This window comes from Vulpes vulpes, chromosome 7, assembly GCF_048418805.1.
Source record: "Vulpes vulpes isolate BD-2025 chromosome 7, VulVul3, whole genome shotgun sequence".
Lineage (NCBI taxonomy): Eukaryota > Metazoa > Chordata > Mammalia > Carnivora > Canidae > Vulpes > Vulpes vulpes.
In genome coordinates, this window is record NC_132786.1 from 1,332,286 (window position 1) to 1,359,316 (window position 27,031).

The following is a 27,031-nucleotide window of genomic DNA, read 5'->3' on the forward strand; positions in this document are numbered from 1 at the left end:
CCACCCGGTGACAGTGAGCTGCCATCATCTGACCCCGTCACCCGGGTCCGTTCTCGAGCGCTGGCGGGGAGCGTGTCCCCCCACACACCTGCCCCGCATCCCCGAGGGCTCGGCCACACCCAGCCCAACACGGACGGACGGCGCAGGGGCCCACACGCCCTTTCTTGGCGATCACCAAACTCCGGGGGGGTGGGAGGGTGCTGGGGTTTACCTTCAGCGAGAATGGAAGCTACTCGAGGTGGTGGCGACTGTTACGTCATCTTCCTTGTGCAACGCGGCCAGCGGTTGTGCCGTCGTGTGGCCAGCGGGCGGGGGCCCCAGGCTGCGCTGTGTCGCGGGGACGCTCTGCGGCCAGCCGGCAGATGGCCCGAGGCGGGCCTGTCCCTCCGTGCATGTGCATGCTGCGTGTTTACGTTCACGGTGGGCTTCACACACACGGGGTTTCACGGCATGCAATTCTGAGTGCGTGTGGTGTGCAAGCCCGCGGTTTGCACAGGGTGAAGGCAAGACCGCCCCCCCCCCCGGGACTGACACTCGGGAGTGTGGGCTCCTCGGTGTGTGCGAGAGGCGGCGGTGGGCTCCCTCGGGATTCCCGCCACTAGGGACGCTCCCCTGAGACGTGGGCTTCGTGCCCAGGGCCCGGGGGCTGCTGGTGGAGGCAGGAAACGAGTTCTGGCTGCTGGTGGGCCCATGGCCCGCGCCGTGAGGAGCGAGAGCCCACGGACACGGCGCTGCGAGTGGCTGCTCCGCAGATTGTCTGCACAGCACATGCGGCGGCGAGCCCCGGAGGCCCCCCAGATCTCTCGGGGGGCTGGTCCCGGACGACCCCTCTGTTTAGACCTCAGCTCTCAGCAAACGAGGGGAGCTTCAGAGGTCCGAGCGGAAGGAGCAGAAGGAGCCAGTTTCCTACCAGCCTCCTCGATCCCCATCTTGCCTTCCCCATGTTCTCCGGAAAACCTGCCCTTGGCTGTCCCCTGACCCTGAGGACAGGACACCGGCCACCCACCCGGAGCCTAGGGCGTGAGGCACCGGATGGCTGCACCGCCAAGCGAGACAGAGCAGAGACGCCCAGCTGCACCCACAGCCTCCCGGGGCCCACGTGCCTCGGGCCCGGGACTTGGGGGCCCCTGGGCTCCAGGTGTGCAGGGAAGCGTGTGTGGTCTGGGGGCTCCTGGGGGCCCTCGTCGCCCTAGGTGATGCCAGAAGGCCCAGGCAACTGTCCTCCCTGCTGAAGGAGGCTCTGTGCTTTCCCAGGACAGACTGAGGCTGGAAAGTGGGACATGGTGGGGCTCCTGGGGCTGGCCTCCAGGGTCCTGGGGGGACCCACGGCTGGGGACGGTGTTCTGAAGGAGGCCGAGCCCGGGGCACACCCAGGGGTGGGCCGGGTGGCAAACCTCTCAGAACCAGCCTGCCAGGGGCCCCCCACTGCGGCGGGCCCCCGGGTGCAGACCTTCACAACCAACGCAGGGTCGGCAAAGAGCCGCTGAGCACGGTGGAAACCGAGGCTTGGGACAGACAGGCCTGCCACTGTCCCTGCCCCGGGCATGGGTCCCGGCCCCGGCGCTGTGCTGTGGGGCTGCTCAAGTCATGGCCTCTCTGGGCCTGAGGCCTCAGGACACCGCAGGGGCCGTGGGTGGTGACGGGTGCGCAGGGTGCGGGCGCTCTGAGGCTGCCGCGTACATGGGTCTCAGTCACAGGGACCACGCGGGAATTCCAGAGGAGCCGCGTTTTCACTGCACATGCGATGACCACTGGCCTTTCCTGCAGCTTTTGTGCGAACCTGCAGAACCCAGCGTGGGGCAGGGGCCACGCACAGATCTCATAGTGGACTAACGGGCTGTTTCTAACCCGCCCCCCGCCGGTGGTGGTGACAGGTGGCTGCCCCCGCGGTCAGCACTGACGGCCAACGCGTGCTTCCGGACAACTGAGAATGTCACCCGAGAGGGCCCCCGTCCGTGGACGTCTGCACGGCAGAGGGACAGTGGACATGGCCTGGGGCGGGGGGCTCCAGCGTGGACCAGGAGCAGCCGCGGGCAGGCCCTGGCTCCCTCTAGCCCCGCCTCGGGTATCCCCGCGCCCGCACCCCCGGACTCCCTGCCCGGCCTCCACGGGCACCAGAGGCCCAGGCAAAACCAAACTAAAAGCCGCCGCACAAAGGGGAGGTGACGTGCAGCGCCCGACACCCGGCGCCTCTGCGACAAACTGCACACGGACTCTGGGGGAAACATCCGGACAAGAGCCTTCGCTCCTCGCCGGGGCCGCTGCTGGGCCCCTGGCCACGTCCTGCCCTGGGCTCTCGGGCCGTCCCGCCCAATGCCCACCCAGGGCAGTCTGCTCCCTGCACGCTCCCTCCATCTCGGGACACACAACTGCTTTTCACTTTGGTTACGCTAGACCGTGTGCATGCGTGCGCACACGCACCCTCGCATGTGCACACACACGCATCCACACGCCAGATGCATACACGTGCACACCCGCCCACGTCCACAGACACGTGCACACCCACACCATCCACACACACACAGGTGTGCACGCACACCCGCACACGTCCACACAGACCATGCGCACACACATGCACACCCACACGCATCTACATGCACACAGGTGCGCACGCACACCCGCACACGTCCACACGGACCATGCGCACACACATGCACACCCACACGCATCTACACGCACACAGGTGCGCACGCACACCCGCACACGTCCACACGGACCATGCGCACACACATGCACACCCACACGCATCTACACGCACACAGGTGCGCACGCACACCCGCACACGTCCACACAGACCATGCATACACACACATGCATCCATACATGCACACAGGTGCACACGAACAAGCGTGCATGCACACCTGCAGTCCACACAGACATGTGCACACACATGCACACCCACATGCATCCACATACATGCACAGAGGTGCACATGCAACACAAGCACGCGCACACCCCCGCACACATCCACACACGTGCACACCCCCTGCATGCGTGCACACCTGCACACAAACGCATGTACACGTATGCACATATACACGCGTGTGCACACACACAGCTGTAAGTACAGCATGGCTCCAGCAGAGCAGTTAGTTTATCTCTGTGAGCAGAGCTGGCGGGGAACAGGTGGATTATAACTTTGAAGGAAATCACGAAACGCAGGTGTACGAGTCGTTACCACGAGGCTGTGAGTGAGGTCCAGTCCCAGAATGTGGCCTCTGCTATCAGGTTGGTGTCAATGAACCGGCCGTGGCGGTGACCCACGTGCCCCAGCACCACAAGATCGGCATCCAGCGTGTGCACACACGGGCGGGCTTCCGGAGCTGGGGCATCCCTGGGAGTCCCTGAGGGCGGGGGGCCTGGCGCTGGGCACGCAGGGAGGAGCTAGGGGCCACGGCCGGTTTGACGGCACCCTGCCCCGCGCTGCAGGCCACACCAGGCCGCCCCACCCACTCGGGCACCCTGGCACCCCTACGTTCTCACAGTCGTGGCTGCGAGGCCCCCACCGTCTTCGGGCACAGGGCCTGCCTGTGGCTCCTCCCCACCCACCATCATCATTCTCACAGAATCAGGGACTCCCCTGCCCCCCAAGGGCCTGCCGGTCAGCAGCAGCCCCCCACCTCCTAGGTCCATCCTAGCAGAATCCCCGGCGGGGGCTTATGCACGAGGCTGAGCCACGCTGAGCCTTCCTGACCGTCCGCCCCTCGCCCTCTGGGACGGGGGGCCTCAGGCTGCCTGATTTCAACCCCCCAGCCTAAGACTCAGGAAGGCAAATGCAAACCCCAAGATACTGTGAAAAGAAAGGTCACATTTCCACGTGCCGGCCAGTCCCCCAGAGGGTGCTGGGCGCAGACTCCCCGCGTGAACCTGCAGCTGGGGAGGCGGGGAGGCAGGATGTCCGAGCCCGGGGACGCGGCTGCCCGCTCCAGCTTCCGGCCGGCCACCGTTTGCCCTCATTGATTTCACCAAACCAAACATTTTGAAATCCACTGCCTCTAAGAAGATTGATTTTTTTTTTTTTTTGCTTTGTTAGTTTCGTCATGTTTTTAATCGAAGCCACTATAAAATTGGGTCAGGTCAGTTTCCGGGGTGACCTTCTGCAGCGCTGACCGGGGTGACCTCTAGCAGCGCTCAGAGGGCTGTTTGGTGCACAGCGGCGGCGCGCCCCTTCCCGACCCCTGGCGCCAGCAGGTGCACGTTCAGGAGGCAGCTCCCTCTCAGGCCCTGCCACACCGGGAGGGGCCGGCGGGACCCCGACTCAGGGAACCACAGGGACACACGCTGGAATGCACACAGGTCCGGGACAAATGCACAAGGCCACCTCGAGCCGCAGGACAGAGTGGGGGTTTCCTACCACTTCCAAGGTGCTGATGGGACGGGAGCACCGCAAGCCTATTGGGGGCAGCAGCATGTGGTGCCTCCGGCTGGGTCCTGTCCAGGCGCAGAGCCTGCACGCCAGGCAGGTTACCAGGGAGGACGGGCGTCCTGGTCCCGAGGCACAACGCACCCCGCGGACACGTGGACATGGGGTTCAGAGGGTCACAGATGTGCACAGAGCTATGCCTTCCTTGCCTCTCCCCTTCCTCGCCCCGAGGGTGACCCGAAGCACACCCCACGGAGGGAGGTGCCTGTGCGGGGTCTACAGGAGGGGCCGGGGCCCCCCGCAGCATGGCTGACCTCAGGCAAACCCGCGCACATGGCTTGTGTTGGAATTAACGCATCTGCTTTGGACCAGGCTTGTCTCCACAGTTCAGGTAGTTATTGCTTCTAGTGACAGAAGGTGTCTGGAAGCCCTGGTGGCTCTGGAGTCTGCAAACCCGCAGGCTCCAGGCGCCTGGCCCGTGGGGGCTCACCCTGCAGGACGCAGACCCCATGCAGCCTGGCAGGCCCCTGGAAGCGTCTGGAAGGTCGGGGCCGCCTCCTACTCTACTGAGGTTGGGCATAAGCAGCACACTAGGGTGGCCGAGGGACACGCAGGCCCCCCCCAAAGTGCCGGGGCCTCCGCACACTGGGCTGTGGGCCCCTAGGAGCGTCACACATCTGGGTGAAGCGTGTCATTTGCACGGGGGTCGGGCTGTTCTCAGTTTTGGTGGGAGTGAACAGGTGCCACTTGAAACAGTGCACTATTTACAGAGTGTCTTAAATCATTTAGACAGAACCCTACTCGACGGGCTAACGTCTGTCCGCAAACGCTGTACAAGATCAAAAATAAATAAGGCAATATCATACAGTCTCATCACAAAGAAAGAGGAAGACGTCGTGCACCCGACCCTGAGGGACACTGTGGCAGCTCCCGCGCCCTCGGGGTCAGCAGGGCCTGGACTGCTGATGACACAGGTGGAGGCTGGGGCCTCGCCACCATGGGAGGCTCCGGAGCTCCTGCTTCCATGGACCCCGGGTCCGGGCCCGGCGGGCAGGGCTGGGGGGCCGCTGAGAGTCTCACAGGCGTCCACGTGCTCCCGGCATCTGTGGCGTGTGTCTGCGGAGCCACCAGACCTCCTGTGGCTCGTGGCCGGGTCCCCGCACCTCTCAACAGCAACCTCATGCTCGGGCCGTCCTGACCGCCCTGCCTCTGCGTCCACTTCGAGGGGGCAGGTGGCCCCAGACGGCGCAGGATCCTGCGACCAGCTGGAGACCCGTTGCCTTCATTCCACCTATAAAGTCACCCTTGCCACGTGACAGCACGTCCACGGGATCGGGGCCACGGTGCCATCCACCGCCCCCCTGCGCTGCCCCAGCTGGGGGCTCGGCCACCACTAGCCGGCGGGCGCCGGGTCTCTGGGCCAGGTCCTCAGCCCTGCAGCCCGTGGGCCACCTGCTCACAGGACTCCTGAGATGACTCGGTTTCCTCTGGAGGACTCACGCCAGGTCACTAAAGGCTGTGGGGGGCGTTGGCTGGGCCACGGAGTCCTTCCCAGTGTGGTCACAGCCGTCGCTGGCCCAGCGCAGAGCCGTCTAACCCACCCGCTTCCGTCCTGAGTCCCACACCGCTGGCCTGTCCACGCACCCCCGGCGGCCGGCCGAGCTGCTGCCCTGCAGAGGCCCCTGCCTGGCAACACGGCCCCCGGGGAGGACGACACACCTCCCGGGCCCACGCGGGAGCAGTCCAGGGCCGTCCTGGGGGCTCAACCAGAGCGAGCCCAGCCCTCCCCGAGGGCCACGCTGCCGTCCTCCCTGGGTCGGGGTCTACGGCCTGTCCTTCCCCGTCCTTCCCCACGCCGGCCACCGCCCCGGGGCCCTAGCAGCACATCCCTGGGTCTGCACCTGTCGCACAGGAGGCTCCCGGAGCTCCCAGAGTCACCTGCGGCGCGCCCCCTGCAGACAGAGCCCCAGACTCACTCTGGAATCTTCCGCCCCGGGGAAGCCCTCTCTCGGGCATGAGGTTCGCTTGCATCAATCCATGCGGGCGTGTGCTGTTGTGAGAAGAGCAGGGGCCCGAGAGGCCGGGCGGGACGAGGATGGTGGCACCACCCGCTGTTCCTCCCCCAGTGAGGGGGGCCAGGGTCTGCGGGGCCGATGCCATCGGGGGTCGAGGGCAACGCAGAACGGCGGGCAGAGCAGGATGCTGGTTGTGACACGGAGGCGCGGCTCGGGGCCCCAAGAATTCCAGAAGACCTGCCTCTGGCTCTCAGCAAACACGGGTCCCGAAGGAGGCCGCGCCCCCGTCTGTGCAGCGGCGCTTCTCTGTTCCCCCCGAGCCGCTCGTCGCAGAGCCAGCCCCCCGCCCCCGGCTGCCGGGGCCCACATGCAGGCCTTGCTCCTGCTCTCCCGGCCGCGTCTCCACGGCTCCACGGAACCGAAGCCAGCAGCTGCGAAGGATGTTCTCGGGGTCTCAACGCCGGACGCCGAGCCGACCCCACGGAAGACAGGACCGAGCCGGCACAGTCCCCTGAAAGCCTCAGCATCCAGGCGGGCTGGGCTCCCCCTCGCCCGTCACTGCCCGGCTGCTTCGGGTCATGCCCGGGCGGCACCCCTTCTGCGGCCCAGCGTGGCCCCGGGCCCTGCTCCGTGGGCCGGGCTGGTCCCTGCTGGAGCACCTCAGCCCCAGCAGCCGGCATGGGTTCCGCTAAGCCTCCTTCCCCGCTGCTCTGGGGGGCAGGTGCTGGCCGTGGGGGCACGGGGGGAGCCCCGAGCCCTGCAGAGCCCCCAGCCCGGCTTGGACCGGGAGGCCGGCCATGGGGGCCACCGGGGGCGGGCCCGTGGCCAGTCTGGCCTGGAGGCCGGCTCGCCCGTAAGCGCACATCTTCCGCTCTGCACCCAAGGACCTGGCCTGGGAGCCGTTCCCATCAGTCCGGCCTTCCAGGAAGTACGTAAGCATCTCGCCCTTGCCTTTCACGCTGACCTTCCCGCGGCACACGAAGCGGTATGTGCCCCTTCGCAGCAGCCGGTGAACCTCCTCCGTCACCTGCAGCAGAGGAAAGCAAGCGAGCGTCCCCCGGGGTCAGCAGGGGGCGACCCCAGGGGCAGGGCCACACAGCAGGTCCCTCCTGCACCCCCCTGCGGCCTGTCCCCAACATCAGAGTGCCAGGGGACCCCAGGGCTGAGCCTGGGAAAGCAGCGCTCTCCGGGGACGGGGGCTGGGGCGCCGCGTGCACGGCCAGGCTGGACGGGGCACGGAGAATGTGGCATCAGGCCAGGTGTGGGCCCCGTGGCGCCCCAGGGCCCAGCCAGAGCCCCAGACGGGGAGGAGCAGGACAGGCGAAGCTTTAGCGCTAACATCGGAGCCTCCCGCTCGCTCTCACTTCTTGCAGGAAAGAGCCAAACGTCTAGCTTGGGCCCAGCAGAGCAGGGACGCGTAAGCGCAGCAACGATGGGGGTGCTCCTTAACACGGGGAGGGCTGTGCGTGGGGGCGCAGAAGGGGTGGTCTCAGGGCCAGGCGGCAGGCAGGCCGGGGCCCCGATGGAGGGACCAGCAGCTTCCCCAACTGACAGGTGTCTGGCGCGCTCCCACCGACACTAACACCAGGGCCGAGGCAGGGGCAAGGCTCCCCGTCTGCACAGAGCTCCCCTGACGCGCTCCGCTGCGGACAACGGGGCTTTCGCGGGACAGTGGAGTGATTTGTCCCTCGGGGTCCAGACACAGACACGCGGGGACACGGCGGCGTGGGGCGTGGGAGGGACTCCGCCCAGCACGCAGGGTGGCCTCCAGGGGGTCACGGGGCTTGTGGGACCCCGTGAAGCAGGCCCCTGGGTCAGTGTGGGCACATGGGGCCGTGGTCGCCCAAAGCGCCCTGTGGATCTCCCCACGCTCTTCCCTCCACGCAGGGACTCGCATGCAGGGGCGTGGAAGGCCGGTCCCTGCAGTGTGGCAGGAGGAAGGGAAGACCAGAGGGGGACATGGGGTGGGCACGTGGCTGGAAGCCCAGCACCTGGGGGCAGGCCAAGGCCGTGCGGGGGCCACACCTCGGGGAACGGCCTCGGGAGCCACAGTGGACAGCCCGGTCCTGAGCAGGGGAGGGGCTCGCTGGAATCCTAAGTCGGAAACTTGTAACTTCCACGTGGGCATGGTCGGTGGCCGGCTGGAGGGTGAACGGGGCTTCGCCAAGGTCCCCGGACACGGAGGCAGGGCCCGGACTGGACATGCGGACCCAGGAGAGCTGGGGGCCCTCACCCGGGGTTCACGCAGGTCTCGGATGACCTTGCCAGGCCTCAGGGCAGAGGAGCCCAGTGCTCACAGAGCACCCTGCATCAACCATCCCAGCCCCGTGGGTCCCCAGAGCCCGGCCGCGGCCACACAGGGGGGGTGGACAGGCCCCTTCTTCTCCCAAGGCCCCCAGGCCTGCTGTGTGCGCCCCTACAGAGCCAGGTTCACAGAGCTGGGAGGTCCTGAGGGCTGCCCACACCTGTGCAGGCTGGGGGGACAGCTCCAGTCCTGGAGCCTAGGGGGCTGGGGGGTGCTGCAGGGCTCAAGGGCTGCCCACACCTGTGCACCCAGGGAGGGGCAGCCCCAGTCCTGGAGCCTGGGGGGCTGGGGGGTGCTGCAGGGCTCAAGGGCTGCCCACACCTGTGCACCCAGGGAGGGGCAGCCCCAGTCCTGGAGCTGGGGGGCGGGGGGTGCTACAGGGCTCAAGGGCTGCCCACACCTGTGCACGGGGGGGGGCAGCCCTGGTCCTGGAGCCTGGGGGGCGGGGGGGCCCCATACAGGGCGAGAGGGCTGCCCAGAGGCTCCCAGCCCAGCAGCGCTGGAAACCCAAGGAAGCCGGTCCGTGTAAGGTGGGCAGGGTCCGGGATGCCGGGCGGCTCCCTGCCGTGACAGGACCCCAGCGCCCGCCGCACCCGGCCTCTGCACAGGGCCCACCCCACGGCCACGGGCACAGCAAGGTGTGCTCAGGCAGACGCCAGCCTAGCCTGCGAGGTGTCCCTGCCGCGCAGCAGGTGGCGGGGAAGGGAGCCCGGGCTGGCCCTGCCCCCGCCTGCAGGCCGACACCGTGGGCACTGCCAGGAGCTCACCTGGATTCTGCCCTGAACGCCGGTGCTGTCCATCCGACTGGCCACATTGACCGTGTTTCCCCAGATGTCGTACTGTGGCCTTCGGGCCCCGATCACCCCGGCCACCACAGGGCCCACGTTGATGCCTGGAAGACAGCCGCGGAGCACCGTCAGCAGCCGCCCCTCCCGGGGTCGTGGATTCCCAGGGTCCCCCAAGCACAGAGCCCCTCCCGGAGCGGGGACCCACCACACTGGGAAGAGGCCTCTGCTCCCACACGGAGCCCCGGGCTCCCGGCACCGTCCTGACCCGCACGCACGGTCCCGTTTCCTGGAACAGTGGCCCCGTGCGGAGGCTGCTCTGGGAGGCCTGTAGGACGGCAGCGTGCGGCCCGCAGGCCCCTTCTAGAAGGGATGGTGGCTCCCAACGGTTTCCCAGGCTGCGAACCCGCAGGCGTTCAGCGTGCGCAGCCCAGAACTGTTCAGTCTTTCGGGATGCTCCCACGTGGGGTGCAGAAGCCCCCTTCTCTTTACGAGACCTGCCTTGCAGCGGGGCTCCCCGGCCCTGCTGACGCCACGCAGTGTCCCTGTTCTGTACCTGCGCAGACTTTTCTGGGCTAGCCCGGGGATGCTAGTGCTCTCAGTCACTGGCATCGTCAGCGGCCCAGACCCTGCAGTGGGGGGGGGCGCTGGGCGCTGGGGCTGAGCTGGGACTGGACAGGAGCCTGAGGGGCCACTCCCCCCGCGGCTGCTGGGGCGCGGACCCCACAGGGCCTGCCTGCGGGATGGAAGGGCCTGTGCTCACAGCCGGGCGGATCCCACCGCGGGGCGAGCAGCATCTGTGTCTCCCGACACGTGGAGCTCCAGCCCGAGGACAGGCCGGAGTGCGGCACCCGGGGGATGGGCACCAGGACACAGCTGTGCTCGCAGCCCCAGAGCACCCCTCACTCCGGCCGACCCCCACTCTGGCCGACCTCACACTCAGTTCTTAGGTTTTTTTCTGAGTTTAGAACCACCACAAGCAACCACTTGGGAGCACCCTCCTCCGGCCACACGTGGACTCCGGTGCTTCAAGGGCACCCCTTTGGGTCCCAAGGCCTAGGTGCCAGCTTTCAGAGGCAGCGGTCCCTGCGTCTCCAGGCCTCCCCCGCCCCCCAAGGCCTGAGCCTCCTTCCTGGGACCCAGACTTTGGTGGCAGGGGCGGGGGGCAGGGGGTTTGGTGGGGGCGCGTGGAAGCCACTGGCCCGGGGGGGTGGGAGCCCGCAGACACCTACCGACGCGGAGCACGAAGTCGTTGTAAGACTGGTAGTTGATTTCGTCCAGGACGTCGAACATCTCAATGGCGAAGTCCGCCAGCGTGCTCAGGTGGGAGGAGATGCACTTCTTTGCCTGCACACGAGCGGACGGAGGTTACCACGGGGCGTGTGCGAGGGCAAGTCTGGGGGCCGGGGACACTCGGCAGGTGCCCCGCCATGCCCCCGGGGCGATCAGGGACCTGACCCCGCATGCACAACAGCGCCCACCACCCGTGGGCTGGGTGCCCGCCTGGCGTCAGCCCCTGGACACACTGGACCCCGCTGTGGGCAGGGGCGAGGGGCGGGGGCAGCCACGGTGAGCGACACCAGGCGCCACGGCCGGCCTGTCGGGGTCCAGTCTCCCCGCACACGGAGCCCGAGGCTCTCGCGGCTTTGTGCTGTTAGCACGGCCTCTCGCGTGTAAAACGACGACGACCGTCCACTTTTCCCTTTCGGCAGGAGCCCCGCAGGCTGCCCTCCCTCCCGCGGGCCCCTCCTGACCGCCTCCTGCATCAGGAGCTTCGGTAACCGTCCAAGCGCCCCCAGTGACCCACGGGGTAGGTCCGCAGGGTACGCGAGGCCTCGCTGCGCGTGTGCACATCCCGTGCGTTCCCAGAGGCAGGATTCCCTGCACCCACAACCGTAGTTTAGCACAAAGCAGCTCCACTGCCCGCCCCCGGTGCCCAAGCCCGCGTGTTTGTCCCCCGCCCCCGGCACCCCCGGCCCCTGGGCCTTCCGCTGTGTCTACAACTGTACCTCTTCCAGAATGTCCCATAAGTGGGATCCTAGAGTATCAGCCTTTCGGGTGGGCTTCTCGCCTCAGTGGCTCGCACCCCAGGCCGCTCCACAGCTTTTCCGAGCTCCCTCCTTGTTAGCGCCGAGTAACGTCCCCTTTCTGGATGGGCCACAGTGGGTCGATCATCCGCTCACCCAGCGAAGGGCATCCTGGTTGCTGGCGAGCTCCGGCGATCACGCATAGAGCTGCTGTGAACATCCACATCAAGTGCTCACGCGGGCACGGGGGGTCGCCTCCTGGGGTAAAGGCCAAGGCGCGTGGCCGCAGGATCGCACGGTAAGAGGATGTTTAGCTCCGGGAGAACGGCCAGCCTGTCCTCTGGGTGCCCCCTCGGCATCCCCGCAGCAGTGAGTGCTCCTGCCCCTCCGCGTCCTCGCCAGCCCGGGGCGTCCTCGGGGCTCTGGGTCTGGGCCCTTCCGGTCCTTCATCTGCATTTCCCCGATGACACGTGACACAAAGCACCTCTGTATGCTTCACTCGTCCCGTGCACCTTCTTCAGCTCTTTTGCCCACTTTTTAATCGGGTGGTTTGTTTTCTTACTTGTTGCATTTTAAGATTCTCTGTACATTTCACTCTTATTTTTTTTAAGTCGGCTCCACACCCAACGTGAAGCCCCATGCAGGGCTTGAACTCACCACCCTCAGATCAAACCCTGAGCGGAGATTAAGAGTCAGACACTTCGCCAGCTGAGCCACCCAGACACCCCAGGAGTTCTTTCTGTATTTTAGGCCCAAGTCCTTTACAGAATTTTAAATTCTTAATTACATCCAACATAACCATGTTTTCTTCCACGGATCATGCCTTTGGGGTTGTACCTAAAAACTCATCAAGGTCACCTACATTACCTCGTAGGTGATCTTCTAGATGTATGATGCGTCTGCTCTGATGTGGAGGTCTGAGACCCATTTTGAGTTGATCTCACACATCTTGCATTAGCATCCATCTAGACATGGGGAGACGTGCAGGTGTCCCAGCACTGTTCCCTGAAGGCTGCCGTTGCTCCACTCGCTCTTCCGTCAGGGATCCGTTGCCTCTACTGGTGGAGGGTCCCCGTCTGGGCTCTCTACTCGGTTCCACGGATCCAGTCGCCTCGTCTTCCCCTGCACCACACCGTTGATCACGGCACCTTGCCATGCGACCCTGAGGTCAGCGGGATCGGTCCTCCGACCCCCTTCTCTTTCTGCTGTACTACGTACCCTACTCCGGGTCTTCCAACTCCGTGTGATGTCAGACTACGGGGGTTTGTAGATGTTCTTTATCCAGTTGACAAAGTTTCCGTTTGCAGAGTTTGCTCACTTGAATTCAAAAAATTATTTTTTTTTTTTTAAATCAAGAATGAGCGTTGGATTGGTCAATGGTTGTTCTGCATCAACCGACATGATCACATGATCTCTCTTCTCTAACCTGTTGATCTAGTAGATTTCAGTAACTTTTTTAAATGTTATACCAGCCTTGGCGCCTTGAATAAACCCACCTTGTGTGTGGTCGATTGTTCTTTTCATACAATGTTGGATTCAACCGGCTAATGATTGCTGAGGACTTACACGTCTCTACTCGTGAGAAATACTGGCCTGTGATCCTCCTTCCTTGTCGTTCCTTTATGTGGTTTTCATGTTACCGTGATACTGGACTCACAGAATGAGTTAGAAACTCCTACTTTCCGGAAGAGATTTTGGAGAACCGCTATAGTTTCTTCCCTAAATGTTCAGTGAAACATTCCTGTTCTTCCTCCAAACATGCTGTTTTGGAAGATTACTAGTTATTGATGCAATTTCTTGAATAGATATGGGCCTGTTAAGATTTTTTACTTCCCCCTTGTCAGAGTTTTGGTAGGTTGTGATTTTCAGGGCATTGGTCCATTTGATCTAAATCATCACACTTGTGGGCACAGAATTATTCCTTTTTTTTTTTTTTGACAGAATTATTCCTAACATACCTTTTCATCCTTTTATTGCCCACTGGTTCAGTACAACTGGCCCGACTTTCATTTCTAATATTAGTAACTTTTTTTTTCTCATTTAGCGTAACTAGAGATTATCAACTTTATGGGTTTTTCAAACAGCCAGCTTTTAGTTTCATTGATTTCCTTTTTAAAAAAAGATTTTATTTATTTATTTATTTATTTATTTATTTATTTATTTAGAGCATGAGTGGGAGGAGGGGCAGGGGCAGGGGCAGAGGCAGAGGGAGGATTTCAAGCAGACTCCACACTGAGCACAGAGCCTGATGCAGGGCTCGATCTCACTACCCTGAGATCATGCTCCGAGCTGAAATCGGGACTCAGACTCTTCACTGACTGAGCCACGCAGGCGCCCCATCATTGCTTTTCTTTAATACTTGCTTTCAATTTCATTAATTTGTGCTCCCCCCACCCCATGCTTATCAGAGGCTTATACTGTTCTTTCTGTAGTTTCCTAAAGTGGAAGCTTACATGGTTGATTTTGGATCGTTCCTCTTTTCTAATATCTGACTTCAATGACATAAATTTCCCCCTAAGAGCTGCTTTTGCTGCATCCCACAGACCTTGATAAACTGCATGTTCATTTAGTTCAAAATACTTTCAAACTTCTAATATTTCTTCTTTGATTCATGTCATTTAGACAAGTGTTGCCTGATTTCCAAATATTCTGGGATTTTCCAATTCTCTTCCTATCAACAGATGTCTAGTTAAATTCCATTCTGTTCTGAGAACATACTTTACAAGATTTCAACTGTTTTAAAGTTGTTGAGGTATGTCTCGGGGCCCAGAATGTGCTCTATCTTGGTAAAAGCTCCACATGAGCTTGAGAAGAACGTGGGTTCTGCTGTTGTTGGATGAAGCTGTCTGCAGATGCCAATTCTATCTAGGTGCTTGATGATGCTGTTCACACTCCAACCACCTTTGCAGATGCACAGCCCACGGGATCTGCCAACTACTAAGAAGCGTGCTGCAGTCTCCAACTATAGAGTGGGTTCATCTAGTCCCACTCATGGTTCCATCTGTGTTTTACTTTGTGTATTTTGACGCACTGTTGTTAGGTGCATGCATGTTGAAGACTGTTACATCCTCCTGGAGAACTGACTCCTTTATCATTCTGTAGTCTCCCTCCCTTTATGTGTCTGATAATTTTCCTTGACCTGAAGTTTGCTGCATCTGAAATTAAAATTGCTACTTGAATTTTGTTTTATTAGCGCTAGAACGGCATCTCCTTCTACATCCTCCATTTTTAAGGTATCTGTGTCTTTACATTTAAAAGGTATTTCTTGTGGCAGATACAGTTGGGTCTTGTGTTTTTGCCCACTCTGTCTCTTTTAATTGGCATATTTACATTCGCATCTAAAGTAATCATTGATATAGTCGGATTAGTACCTCTTGTATTTGTGACTGTTTTCCATTCATTGCATTTCTTTTTACATCTTCCTTTCTTTCCCTGCCTCTTTTTTAAGGGGCAACCTGAAGACTTTATTCACAGTTCTGCACTGGGGGAGGGGAACACTCCATGGTGCTGAGCTGGCAGGACTGGGGTGCAGCTGGTGGGGAGGGGGCAGGGCTGGTGAGGAGGGGATCAGTGGGGCAGGCAGGGCAGGGCCAGGGGAGGCCCCCGGGACAGGCCTCGTGCTGACTTTCCCTGGGAGACTGTCTGGAGAAAGCTGGCCCCTGAATGGACAGCCCACAGGCCACTGCCCTGACCCAGTGCTGTGCTGACTGGGGCTCAGAGCAGAATCTGCCCAGAATCTCAAAGAAGCTTGGGACAGAGCTGAGACCCAGTTCCTGAGCAGCAAAGCCCTGGACAGCACTCACCTTGGTCCCGGTCGTGGGTGCCAGCCCCACCGCAGCCATGTAGGTGCTCCCGATGGTCTTGATCTTCTCCAGGTCCTTGTAAAAGTCTTTGTCCATGAGCTTTGTTTAAAACACAAAAGTGTTAAATGTGATGTAACATCTGAGAGAAGCCACTGCAGGAGCAACCCCAGCACAGAAGAGTCTGTTCTGGGAAGCAGAGGGTCTCTTCAGTCGTGGGCACCAGACAAGGTCGAGGCCGATGTGAGGGGCGCCAGCAAGGGCGTGGGAAAGAGGTAGGGGACGGAGGCCAGCACCCACCACCAGAACTCAGTGCCTGCGGGCCCTTCTCCATGGCGAGGGTCAGTTTGGACCCCCAAGGGGACCGAATAAATGTGCTTCCTCCCAGCTCTGTGTGCGGGGAATGCGCCACATTCCAGGGCACCATTCAGGAGTGGTCCTCAGGGGACGGCCGGCACCCTCACCTCGTCAAAGTCAGCGATGATCTCATTCAGGAGGCGCAGACACTCCACGCCCATGTTGTTGCCATCCAGCTCGATGTAGAAGTCGTCAAAGTTGGGGATGGAGGCGAACATGACGCCCACCTGCGAGTAGGACTGGTAGTACAGGTCCTGGAGGCAAAGGTCAGGTCAGAGGCGTGCCAGGCAGCACGGTGGGCAGGTGAGGGGGCGGCAGGGAAGGACCGGGGCCTGCCGAGCTACCCCGCGAGCCGGAGGAACAGGACGCCCTGGAAGCTATGTACGGTCAGAGACGGCCAGCCTGAGCCTTGGCTCTGCACCTTTAGGATCTAAACCGCTGACCGAGCCTCTTTATTTTGGAGTCAGCATTAGTGGGTCCTGCTCTGTGGGTGGTTGCAGAGCTCCACTCAGTAGGCCGCCGCGGTTAGGAAGCTCTGACCCGCCCGGCTGGCCCGAGCACGGGGCCCCGGAAGCCCATTCTCCCCCATGCGGGGTGACAGGCGCTCTGCTCTCTCCCGGGACAAGGACTTCCTTGCCCCTGGAGCCTCCTGAGGTCTGGCCCCCGCCTGCTGCCCGGGGAGCTCACTCAGCCTCAGTGTGGCCCGGGCTCAGCAACAGCCATGCTTTGCGATCTTAAGCAGAGAAGTGGGGGGCACGTCCCTCTGGGTGGGAGCTCCAGCCACAGGCCTGTGACCCCCGTCCGTCCTGGGGGCAGCTGCTCGGTGGGGCGGGAGCCGGGAGCAGGTGCTCACCATGTTCCGGGGGTTGGACATGAGGAAGTGCTGAGCGACGTGGGCCGGCAGGAGGTTGAAGAGAATCCTCTTGTTGTCCAGCTTCACCCTCTCCATGTCATCCCTCTCTTCCTCTGCCTGGGGGACAGACCCTCCGTCACCCACCGGCTTCTTCCCCTTGAATGGCCGCCTCTCCCAGACCAGGCTGAGCACGTCCCGCAGCCCCTTCCAGCCTGGCCCTGCGTGGGCATCACCTGGTCTCTGCAGAACCAGCAGTCCAGCCAGGCTCCCACCTTGAGCTTTGATGGGGCTCCTCAGCCCTTCCCTCCCGGGTGGCATCTGACGCCCTGGACTGCCTTCCCCAGGCCTGCTGGGTCAGCTCAACCAGACCTCTGGCCCCTGACGTCTCCCCTTCGTATTTCTCTCTGCTGGCCCTGACCTGCTCCTCGGCGATGAACCCCACCTGCCTATGCTGCACCTGTCCCCTGGCTCTAAATGACATCCGCGTCACCACTGTTAGCGAGGGCCATGAATCACCTTTCCTACAGCACCCAGGTCTTTCCAATCATCCAAACTAAACTCCAAGGGTGCTGATCCCTGGTCTACAAGGCACCTCTTCACCCCCCAGAGGGTGGGTGCCTCTTCTCCAGGTAGAGCGGCTACATCATTGTCACAGGGATCCAGAGGAGCCACAAATTTCTGGGTAAGTCCCCACCCTGATCAGCTGTAACCTCCACAGGACAGATAATGGGGGGTTCCACTCCATTTCTAAAGTACACTCCCCAGCACCTTCTGGGACCCAGACACCTGTAGCAGCTCTGAGGCACGAGCCTGCTCCCAGGTCATGCTGCCCCCCAGGCAGCCCCTGATGTGCCCTAGAACATTCATGGGCACTGCCACTTGTGTCAGTCACTCAGGATGCCCACAGCCAGGCAGGCAGCTCCATTTCCTCTAGAATCTCCCCACTTCCAGCAGGATTCACATCCTGGGCACTGAGACAGGGAGACCTGTGGGGACCTGGGGTTGGGAACAGATGCAGCGCCAATGGAGCTCGGCTGGGTATAGGCTCATGGGAGCAGGGGGCGAAGGCCAATGGGGCCCCCTGGCTATGCTGCTGGGGAGGTGAAGGTCCTCTGAACCTCAGGGCCTTGCACAGAGTAATGAAACCATCATCCACAGCTCCGCTCATGAGCTGAAGCAACCAGAGGGCCATTGGTCATTCACTCTAGCTCCCAAACCTGGCCCCCAGCCTGACCTGAGAGGGGCCATTTGAGGAACATTTCAAGGGCTGCATCAGCTCTGTGGACACTGGCCTTTAGGGGTGCTAACAGTGGCAGAGCGATGCCTCGTCGGGAGCCTGCAGCCTGGTGATCAAAGCTGGGGCTTGGAGGCCCCACTCCACACTTCCTGTCTTGCATCATGGCCAGGTGACATGCCCCATCTTCCTCATCATAAAGTGGATGGAAGGTCCTCAATTTTAGGGCCCTGCTCTTACTTATCAAGGCTTTGGAGCGTGTTTGCTACCTGCTAAGCCTGGAACCATCCGCTCCTATTAATTCAGTACAACATCTACCAGTTATAGTGAGAAGCAGTGACTCCCAGAGGCAGAGCTGCAGAAGCCCGGCCTGAGGAGGAAGATGAATGGACCATAGGGGAGGGCGCAGCCAGGATGAGGGGCCCAGTCAGCAGCCCTAGGCCTCCTCTGGGGGCTGTGCTGGGAAACCACCATGGGTGGTCCACTGGCCCATTAGTTATCAAGGAGCCTGGCGATGGGATGGGCTTCATCCTCCTCCTCACAGCATGTAGTCAGGCGGCAGGGGGTACAGGAGAAGGAGCCCAGAAGCTACCAGACCTGGTGGAGATGGGCTAGGCTGTCCTCTGTGGAAGGGAGGCTGCAGCCATGGGAGAAATGGAGGCGTCAGAAGGAAGCCAGGAACCCCTCCTAGGAGCATGCAATTCATTACCTGTCAACGGGTGTGCAATGACTGACACAAAAGAAAGTTTTTTACGGGATAAGATAAAGACGAAGTAGATATTTTTAAGATGGCAGTTTTATTTGCTAATGGCACTAACCATTTTGCTCTCCCCAAAATATTGTCAGTGTTGAAGAAAGCAACGTAAGTGAACGCACTTCAACTTTGTAAAATAAAAGAATCTTGGTTTATCATTCTGTGATCAAAAACTTTAGTTCAAAATTCATTTTCTTTCCACTGACTTAGAATTCACTGACATCTATAGCAAATCAGGGTAGCAAAAACTGTTGTCTGTTTTTCAATCCATCCACAGATGCAAAGGTCTATGTTACATGATGGATAAATGTCCATCTTCTTACAAGTTAAGCAGCAGACGGACGCCTGGGTGGCTCAGTGGTTGAGCATCTGTCTTTGGCTCAGGGCATGATCCCGGAGTCCTGGGATCGAGTCTCACATCGGGCTCCCTGCAAGGGGCCTGCTTCTCTCTCTGCCTCTCTCTGTGTGTCTCTCATGAATAAATAAATAAATAAAATCTTAGAAAAAAAACAAGCTAAGTAGAAGAAGTTGTATTGTAATATATTTAACAAATAAGAGGAACACCCAGTGAAATTCTCTTTTTTGTAAGATTTTCCTAACCAGCCAGGAAACTCTAAGTGTTGGTGAGAAGGAGCTGGTGTAGCTGACACACACTATTCCTGCCAGCACATGAGAGATAAAACCAACACCCATTCTCAAGCTGTTCCCCCTGCAGCAGAGCTTCTTTCAAAAGACATTTCCCTTCTCATACATCAAAATCCGACCCTGGACATTAAGGGACAGAATGTGGGAGCTGACATCTCAGAAAGTACTTCCCAGGGTACACTTACAGTTACGTGGCACCCGAAGAGGGGCTCACAGGCTGGGGCCACTGTCTCTCCATCAGTCGAACAGAACAAAACAGCACAACCTGATGGGTCCCAGATCTGCTGGCACAGTGACCAGTGGGCGAGATGTGCTGTGACTATCACCATGACTCCCATAAAATGCTGCAAAGATTTCTAATTTAACCAACCAGACCAGCACACCCCTCCTAGTGCCTGGAATGAAGGACATGCTCACTCAAAATGAACAGCCGGTCATGCTCTTTCTGGAAAGTGACATCCCTGCATCCTCCTGGAAGTGACATCTGGCTGGAGGCAGATGGTCACTGCCAGCTCATTCCTCAAATAGTAGGAGAGGCATTTCTTAATTTCCAGAGCACTCACTATGAACAGAGCTGCTGATGCTGCACTAGCATCCTCCGGAGAAAAGAACCAACAGAATATATGCAGACACAGGAAGAGATTACCAGGACTTGGCTCACAAGATCACGGAGCTGAGCAGTTCCACCTTCTGCTGTCTGCAAGTCGGATGCGCAGGAAAACAAGTGGTGGTTCCTGTCCAAGCCCAAAGGCCTGAGGACCAGGAGAAACAAGGGCAGAAGACCAATGTCCCAGCTCAACCGTGCAGGAGGAGGTGCTGGAATCCAGCTCTGCCTTTTTGTTCTATTCAGGCCTCAACTTGAACTTATCTAGGTCCCAAAAAAGGGATCAAAATTATATTTATGGCATAAAGAAATACTTAGCACCCAGAAACTAAAATTCACAATTCATAACATCTAACTAAAAATTAGCAGACAGGGAAGCAGAAAACTATAGCTCAGAACTAAGAGTTGACAACTATCTGTTGACATCGACCTATAGGCGTACAGTCGGTGGTCTGAGTTAAACAATTTGTTCAAAAAACTGGAGGAAGGGTGCCTGGGTGGCTCAGTGGTTGGCTTTCTCCCTTTGGCTCAGGTTGTGATCCCAGGGTCCTGGGATCAAGTCCCCCATCAGATTCCCTGCAGGGAGCCTACCTCTCCCTCTGCCTGTCTCTCTTGTGAATAAATAAAATCTTAAAAAAAAAAAGCTGGAGGAAACATGGTAAGTAGATACAGAGGAGATGTGAAAGAGACCCAAAGCTACATTCTAAAAATGAAAACTACAAAATCTGAGATGGGAAATGCACAGACGGGATTAGCAAAAGTAATATTAGGTGCTGCGGTAGAAATGAGGATAAACGTGAAAAGCACCAAATGTGGAAGGCACTGAGAAGAGGGAGGAACAGAGTGTGCCCAGAGCATGAGAGAGGTGTGGGACACTGTCCAAATGCCTAATGCACACACAGGCAAGGCCCTTGAAGGACAGAGACAGAAAAACATCAGAAGAAATAAGGGATGAAATTTTTCCAAATTTACTGAAATCTATAAACGCACAGATCCAAGATGCTCCACAAACCTCAAGCAAAAAATGACATCAGGGTACATCACAATCAAGCCACTTAAAACCAGGAATAAAGAGAAAATCTTCCAAAGCCACCAGATACAAGGACACATTTACTCACAGAAAGATGGTGGTTGATGAATCGCTGGAAGCAATACCAGACAAGAGACAAGAGAATATCTTTAGAATGTGAAAGGGAAAAGGATCGTCAACCTACAGACCTATAGCAGACTTATCTTTCAATCATGAAGGCAAAATAAAGATGTTTCCAGACACATGAGAGTTGGAAGAATGAATTGCCAACAGACCTGCAAGAAATGTTAAAAGTGATCCGTCAGGAAGAAGGCAGGTACCAGATGGAAACCTAGATCTTCACCAAAGAATGACAAGCACCAGAATTCACAACTCTGTGGATACATAAAAATACCACTTCTTCTCATAAAATATCCTTAAAATACAATTAAATAAATTTATGGTGGAAAATATATTTTGGAGTTTATTATATATTTCCAAATAAGATCTATGACGTCAGTACCAAAAACCTAGGATGGGAGAAAGATGTGTGCTGTTGTAGGTAGAATAACATCAACCAAAGAGAGACAATAATAAGTATTCACTGAAATAATACCACAGGGGATGGGGGGATGCTAAGGTGGTGGAACAGGAGGAGGGCCCCATGCTTGCCTCGTCCCTCAAACACAGCTAGATATGTATCAACTCATGCTGAACACCCAAGAAGTCAATCTAGGACTGACAACAAACTGCACAAGAGGGAGAGAAAAGGCCACATCATGGATGGTAGAAGGTGGGGAGACGTGGTTTGGGGAGAAACAGATTGTGGGCACTGCAGTGGGGAAAGAACCCTGGTCACAGAGTCAGGCAACAGACAGACGGGGGTGGGGGGGTGGGCACACAGGCCTATGCACAGGAACAATTCCCCAAAGCCAATGATGGGGAAAACAAGAGGGGCTGATTTTCACAAGATTTTACAACTGGCGGGATTCAAAGACTGGAGTTCTAGAGGTCCACAGTGTGGCCAGTATGGAGCCCGGTGGGCACTGCAGTGAGCACCCCTATGGAGAAGGAAGGTGCAGAGCCCGGGAGTGGGGGGCACAATTGGAGAATCCCCTAGGACACACTGGGAAAGACAGTTCCCCCTTCTTGGAGCACATCTGGGAGAAGTGTCACTGCTTCTCTAGGGACAAAAGACTTGCAAGCATCAGTCCTCTCCCCAACCCGTCAGCATAAACTAACTTCAGTAAGCAGCACAGCACCAGCACTGGCAGCCTAAACCAAGCCCTGCCCCCTGTGCTGCAGGCGCTGCTTTTCCTGGGCGAGTGAGCCTGAGAAGCAGAACAGTGGGTCCCTCCCCAAGAAAACCAGCACAAACCCCCTGCACACACCACATCTAAAGACCACAGAATGCCGCAAAGCTTCAGCTCTAGTGCAAACAGGATCTAGCCTCTTTTAACAAGCAGACCAGAGCACACCTAGTTAAAACTTGCCACATGCTGGACAAGGTCCAAGCACTGCCCACTGCAGGCAAGGAGACACTCCGCAGACAACTGGCATGAAGGATGCAGCCGCCAGAACACCGCAGCACAGTGCACACAGCACACACCAGGACACTTCCGGAATCCCAGGCCCTGGACATTGTATGACCTCTTCTTCATAAAGCCACTACTCTCAGGAGCAGGAAACATACCAGGCTTTCCTAACACACAGAAAACAGAGACTGAGACAAAATGCCAAAACGGAGGAATTCATCCCAAATGAAACAAGGAAAGGTCACAGCCAGGGATCTAATCAAAGCAGATGTAAGTACTGATCCAGAATTTAAAGCAACAGTCATAAGGATATTAGCTAGGCTTGAGAAAAGCGTAGAGGACACCAGAGAGTCTCTTACTGCAGAGATCAAAGACCTAAAACCTAGCCATGCCAAAATAAAAAATTATAGCTGAAAACTTCCCTAATTTAGGGAAGGAAACAGACACGCAAATCCAGGAGAAACAGAGAACTTCCATCAAAATCAGCAAAAGCAGGCCAACACCAAGACACACTGTATTAAATATGGAAAACACAGAGACAAAGAAAAAATCTTAAGAGCAGCAAGAGAAAAGAAGTCCCTAATCTATAAGGGAAGACAAATCAGATTAGCAGCAGATCTCTCCCCAGAAACTTAGCGGACCAGAAGAGAGCGGCATGATATACTCGAAGTGCTGAAAGGGAAAAATCTACAGCCAAAAGGAAACTCTATCCAGCAAAGCTGTCATTAAGAATAGGAGAGCCAAGAAAAAAAAAAAAAAAAGAAAGAAAAATAAAAGAAAAAAAATAGGAGAGACAGAGTTTCCCAAACAGAAACTAAAGTAGTTTGTGACCACTAAACCCGCTGGGCAAGAAATATTAAAGGGGACTCTCAGTGGGAATGACCAAAAGTGACAAAGACTAAAAAGGAACAGAGTAAAGTCTCTGTAAACAAGACTTGACAGGTAATATACTGGCACTAAACTTATATCTATCAATAATTATTCTGAATGCAAGTGGACTAAATGTTCCAACCAAAATACATAGGGTATCAGAATGGATTTTTTAAAGAAAGATCTTTTTTTTTTTTTTTTTTTATGATAGTCACAGAGAGAGAGAGAGAGAGGCGGAGACACAGGCAGAGGGAGAAGCAGGCTCCATGCACCGGGAGCCTGACGTGGGACTCGATCCCGGGTCTCCAGGATCGCGCCCTGGGCCAAAGGCAGGCGCCAAACCGCTGCGCCACCCAGGGATCCCTCAGAATGGATTTTAAAAAGACCCATTGATATGTTGCCTATAAGAGCCTTATTTTGGACCTAAAGACACCTGCAGATTGAAAGCAAGAGGATGGAGAACCATTGGACATCAAAAGAAAGCTGGTGTAGCCATCCTTACATCAGACAAACTAGATTTTATTTTTTTTTTAAGATTTTATTTATTTATTCATGAGAGACAGACAGAGAGAGAGAGAGAGAATGAGAGAGGCAGAGACACAGGCAGAGAGAGAAGCAGGCTCCACGCAGGAAGCCTGATGTGACTTGACCCTGGGTCTCCGATCACGCCCTGGGCCAAAGGCAGGCGCTAAACTGCTGAGCCACCCAGGCTGCCCAGACAAACTAGATTTTAAACAAAAGACTGTAACCGGAGATGAAGAAGGACACTATATCATAATAAAGGGGTCTATCCATCAAGAAGATCTACAATTGTAAGTAGTCATGATCCCAAGTTGGGGGCACTTAGATATATAAATCAATTAATAACAAACATGGAGGAACTCATTGATAATAATACAAAAATAGTAGGGGCCTTCAACACCCCATTCACAGCAATGGACAGATTATCTCAGCAGAAAATCAACAAGGAAACAATGGCTTTGACTGACACACTGGATCGGATGGACTTCACAAATTCATTCAGAACATTCCATCCTACAGCAGCAGAATACACATTCTTTTCGAGTGCCCATGGAACATTCTCCGGAATAGATCACGTCACAAATCAGGCCTCAATGAGTACAAAAAGATTGAGATCATACCATGAATATTTTCTGACCACAACATTATGAAACTTGAAGTCAACCACAAGAAAAATTTGGAAAGAACACAAATATATGGAGGTTGAAGAACATCCTACTAAAGAACGAACAGGTTAACCAGGAAATAAAAGATAAAATAAAAAATACATGGAAACAAATGAAATGAAAACACAACAGTCCAAACCTTTGGGATGCAGCAAAGGCAGTTGTAAGAGCGAAGTATGTGGCAATGCAGGCCTTCCTCAAGAAGCAAGAAATTTTTCAAATACACAATCTAACTTTACACATAAAGGAACTAGAAAAGGAACAGCAAATAAAAACCTAATGCCTCAAAAAAACAAAACAAAACAAAAAGCTAATGCCTCCAGAAGAGGGGAAATAATAAAGATTAGAACAGAAATAAATGATTCAGAAACAAAACCAGTAGAACAGATCAATGAAACCAGAAGCTGATTCTTTGAAAGAACTAATAAAAGTGATGAACCCTATGGCAGACTTATCAAAAAGAAAAAAGGGCTCAAAGAAATAAAATCACAAATCAGGGAGGAGAAATAACCACCGACATCACAGAGAAGCAATTAAAAGAGAATATTATGAAAATTATATGCCAATAAATTGGGCAATCTGGAAGAAATGGATAAATTCCTATAAACATATAAACTATCAAAAGTGAAACAGGAAGAAATAGAAAACTTGAACAGACCCATAACCAGCAAAGGATTGAATCAGTCATCAAATATCTTCCAAAAAACAAGTCTAGGGTCAAATGGCTTCTCAGGGGAATTATACCAGACATTTAAAGAAGAGTTGATACCTATTCTCAAGTTGTTCCAAAAAATAGAAATGGAAGGAAAATCTCCAAACTCCTTCCACAAGGTTCACATTACCTTGATCCCAAAACCAAGGACTCTAGTAAAAAAGAGATCTATGGGCCAAAATCCCTGATGAACATGGATGTAAAAACAAGATACTGGCAAATCCAATCAATAGTATATTAAAAGAATCATTCACCACAATTGAGCGGGATTTATTCCTGGCTTGCAATTGCAAGAGTGGCTCAATATTTGCAAATCCATCAGTGTGATACAGCCCATTAATAAGGAAAGGATAAGAGCCATATGATCCTCTCAACACACACAGAAAAAGCATTTGACAAAATACAGCATCCTTTCCTGAAAAAAACCCTCAACAAAATAGAGACAGAGGGAACATACCTCAACGTCATAAAAGCCATATACAAAAAAACCCCACAGTTAATATCATCCTCAATGAGGAGGAGAGCTTCTCCTCTACAGGCAGGAACAAGACAGGGATGTCCACTCCCACCACTGATACTCAACATAGTCCTGGAAGTCCTGGCCTCAGCAATCAGACAACAAAAAGAAACAAAACCGGTAAGGAAGAAGTCAAATTTTCACTATTTACAGAAGGCATGATACTTTATGTAGAAAACCCAAAAGAGTCCACCAAAAAACTGCTAGAACTGATACACAAATTCAGGAAAGCACAGGATACAATGTCAATGTACAGAAATCTGTTGTATTTTTGTACACCAGTAATGCAGCAGAAAGAGAAATCAAGGAATTGATTCCACTTACGATTGTGCCAAAAAACATATGATACCCAGCAATAAACCTAACCAAAGAGGCAAAAGATCTATACTCTTAAAGCTATAGAACACTCATGAAAGAAATCGAAGCGAACACAAAGGAATGGAAAAGATTCCACGCTCACGGATTTGAAGAACACATACGGTTAAAATATCTATACTACCCAAAGCAATCCACACATGTCATGTAATTCGTATCAAAATACCACCAGCACTTTTCACAGATCTAGAACAAACAATCCCCAAATTTGTATGGAACCACAAAAAACCCCAAATAGCTAAAGCAATCTTGAAAAAGAAAGCAAAGTGGGAGGCATCACAATTCTGGACTTCAAGCTGTATTACTTCAAGCTGCGATCAAGACACTATGGTACTGGCACAAAAATAGACACATAGATCAGCGGAACAGAATAGAGAGCCCAGAAATGGATCCTCAACTCTACGGTCAACTAATCCTTAACAAAGCAAGAGAGAACATCCTATGGAAAAAAAGGCTGCCTCTTCAACAAATGGTGTAGGGAAAACTGGACAGCCCCATGCAGAAGAATGAAACTGGACCACTTTCTTATATACCACAGACCAATTAATTCATTCAAAATAAATTTGAAACCATAAAAATCCCAGAAGACACACAGAGTAACCTCCCTGATATTGGCCATAGTAATTTCTTCCTAGACATGTCTCCAGAGGAAAGGGAAACAAACCTAAAAGTGAACTATTGGGACTTCATCAAGATAAAAATCTTCTGCACAGTGAAGGAAACAATCAATGAAACTAAAAGGCAGCCTACAGAATGGGGCAAAATGTTTACAAATGACATAGCTGATAAAGGGTTAGGATCCAAAATCTATAGAGAACTTATCAAACTCAACACCCAAAAAACAAATAATCCAGCTGGAAAATAGGCAGAAGAGATGAACAGACATTTTTCCAAATAAGCCACACAGATGGCCAACAGACACATGAAAAGATATTCAACATCACTCATCATCAGGGAAATACAAATCAAACCATGATGAGACATCATCTCACACCTGTCAGGATGGCCAAAATTAACAACACAAGAAGCAACAAGTGTTGGTGAGTATGTAGAGAAAGGGGAACCCTCTTTCCTTGCTGGTGGG

General features: G+C 55.6%; 1 protein-coding gene across 1 annotated transcript in view; it reads right to left on the reverse strand.

The window, feature by feature from the left end:
• Window positions 1-6,555: 6,555 nt before the first annotated feature.
• The window catches only part of LOC112911455 (adenylate cyclase type 1), a 97,011-nt gene continuing 76,535 nt past the window's right edge, over window positions 6,556-27,031 (reverse strand). The window contains exons 15-20 of the mRNA XM_072762782.1: window positions 16,506-16,622; window positions 15,760-15,906; window positions 15,299-15,397; window positions 10,701-10,815; window positions 9,451-9,575; window positions 6,556-7,405 (exon numbers count right to left, since the gene is read on the reverse strand). Coding sequence (XP_072618883.1) covers window positions 7,067-7,405; window positions 9,451-9,575; window positions 10,701-10,815; window positions 15,299-15,397; window positions 15,760-15,906; window positions 16,506-16,622 — 942 coding nt within the window. The 3' untranslated portion in view covers window positions 6,556-7,066. The remainder of the gene's footprint in view (window positions 7,406-9,450; window positions 9,576-10,700; window positions 10,816-15,298; window positions 15,398-15,759; window positions 15,907-16,505; window positions 16,623-27,031) is intronic.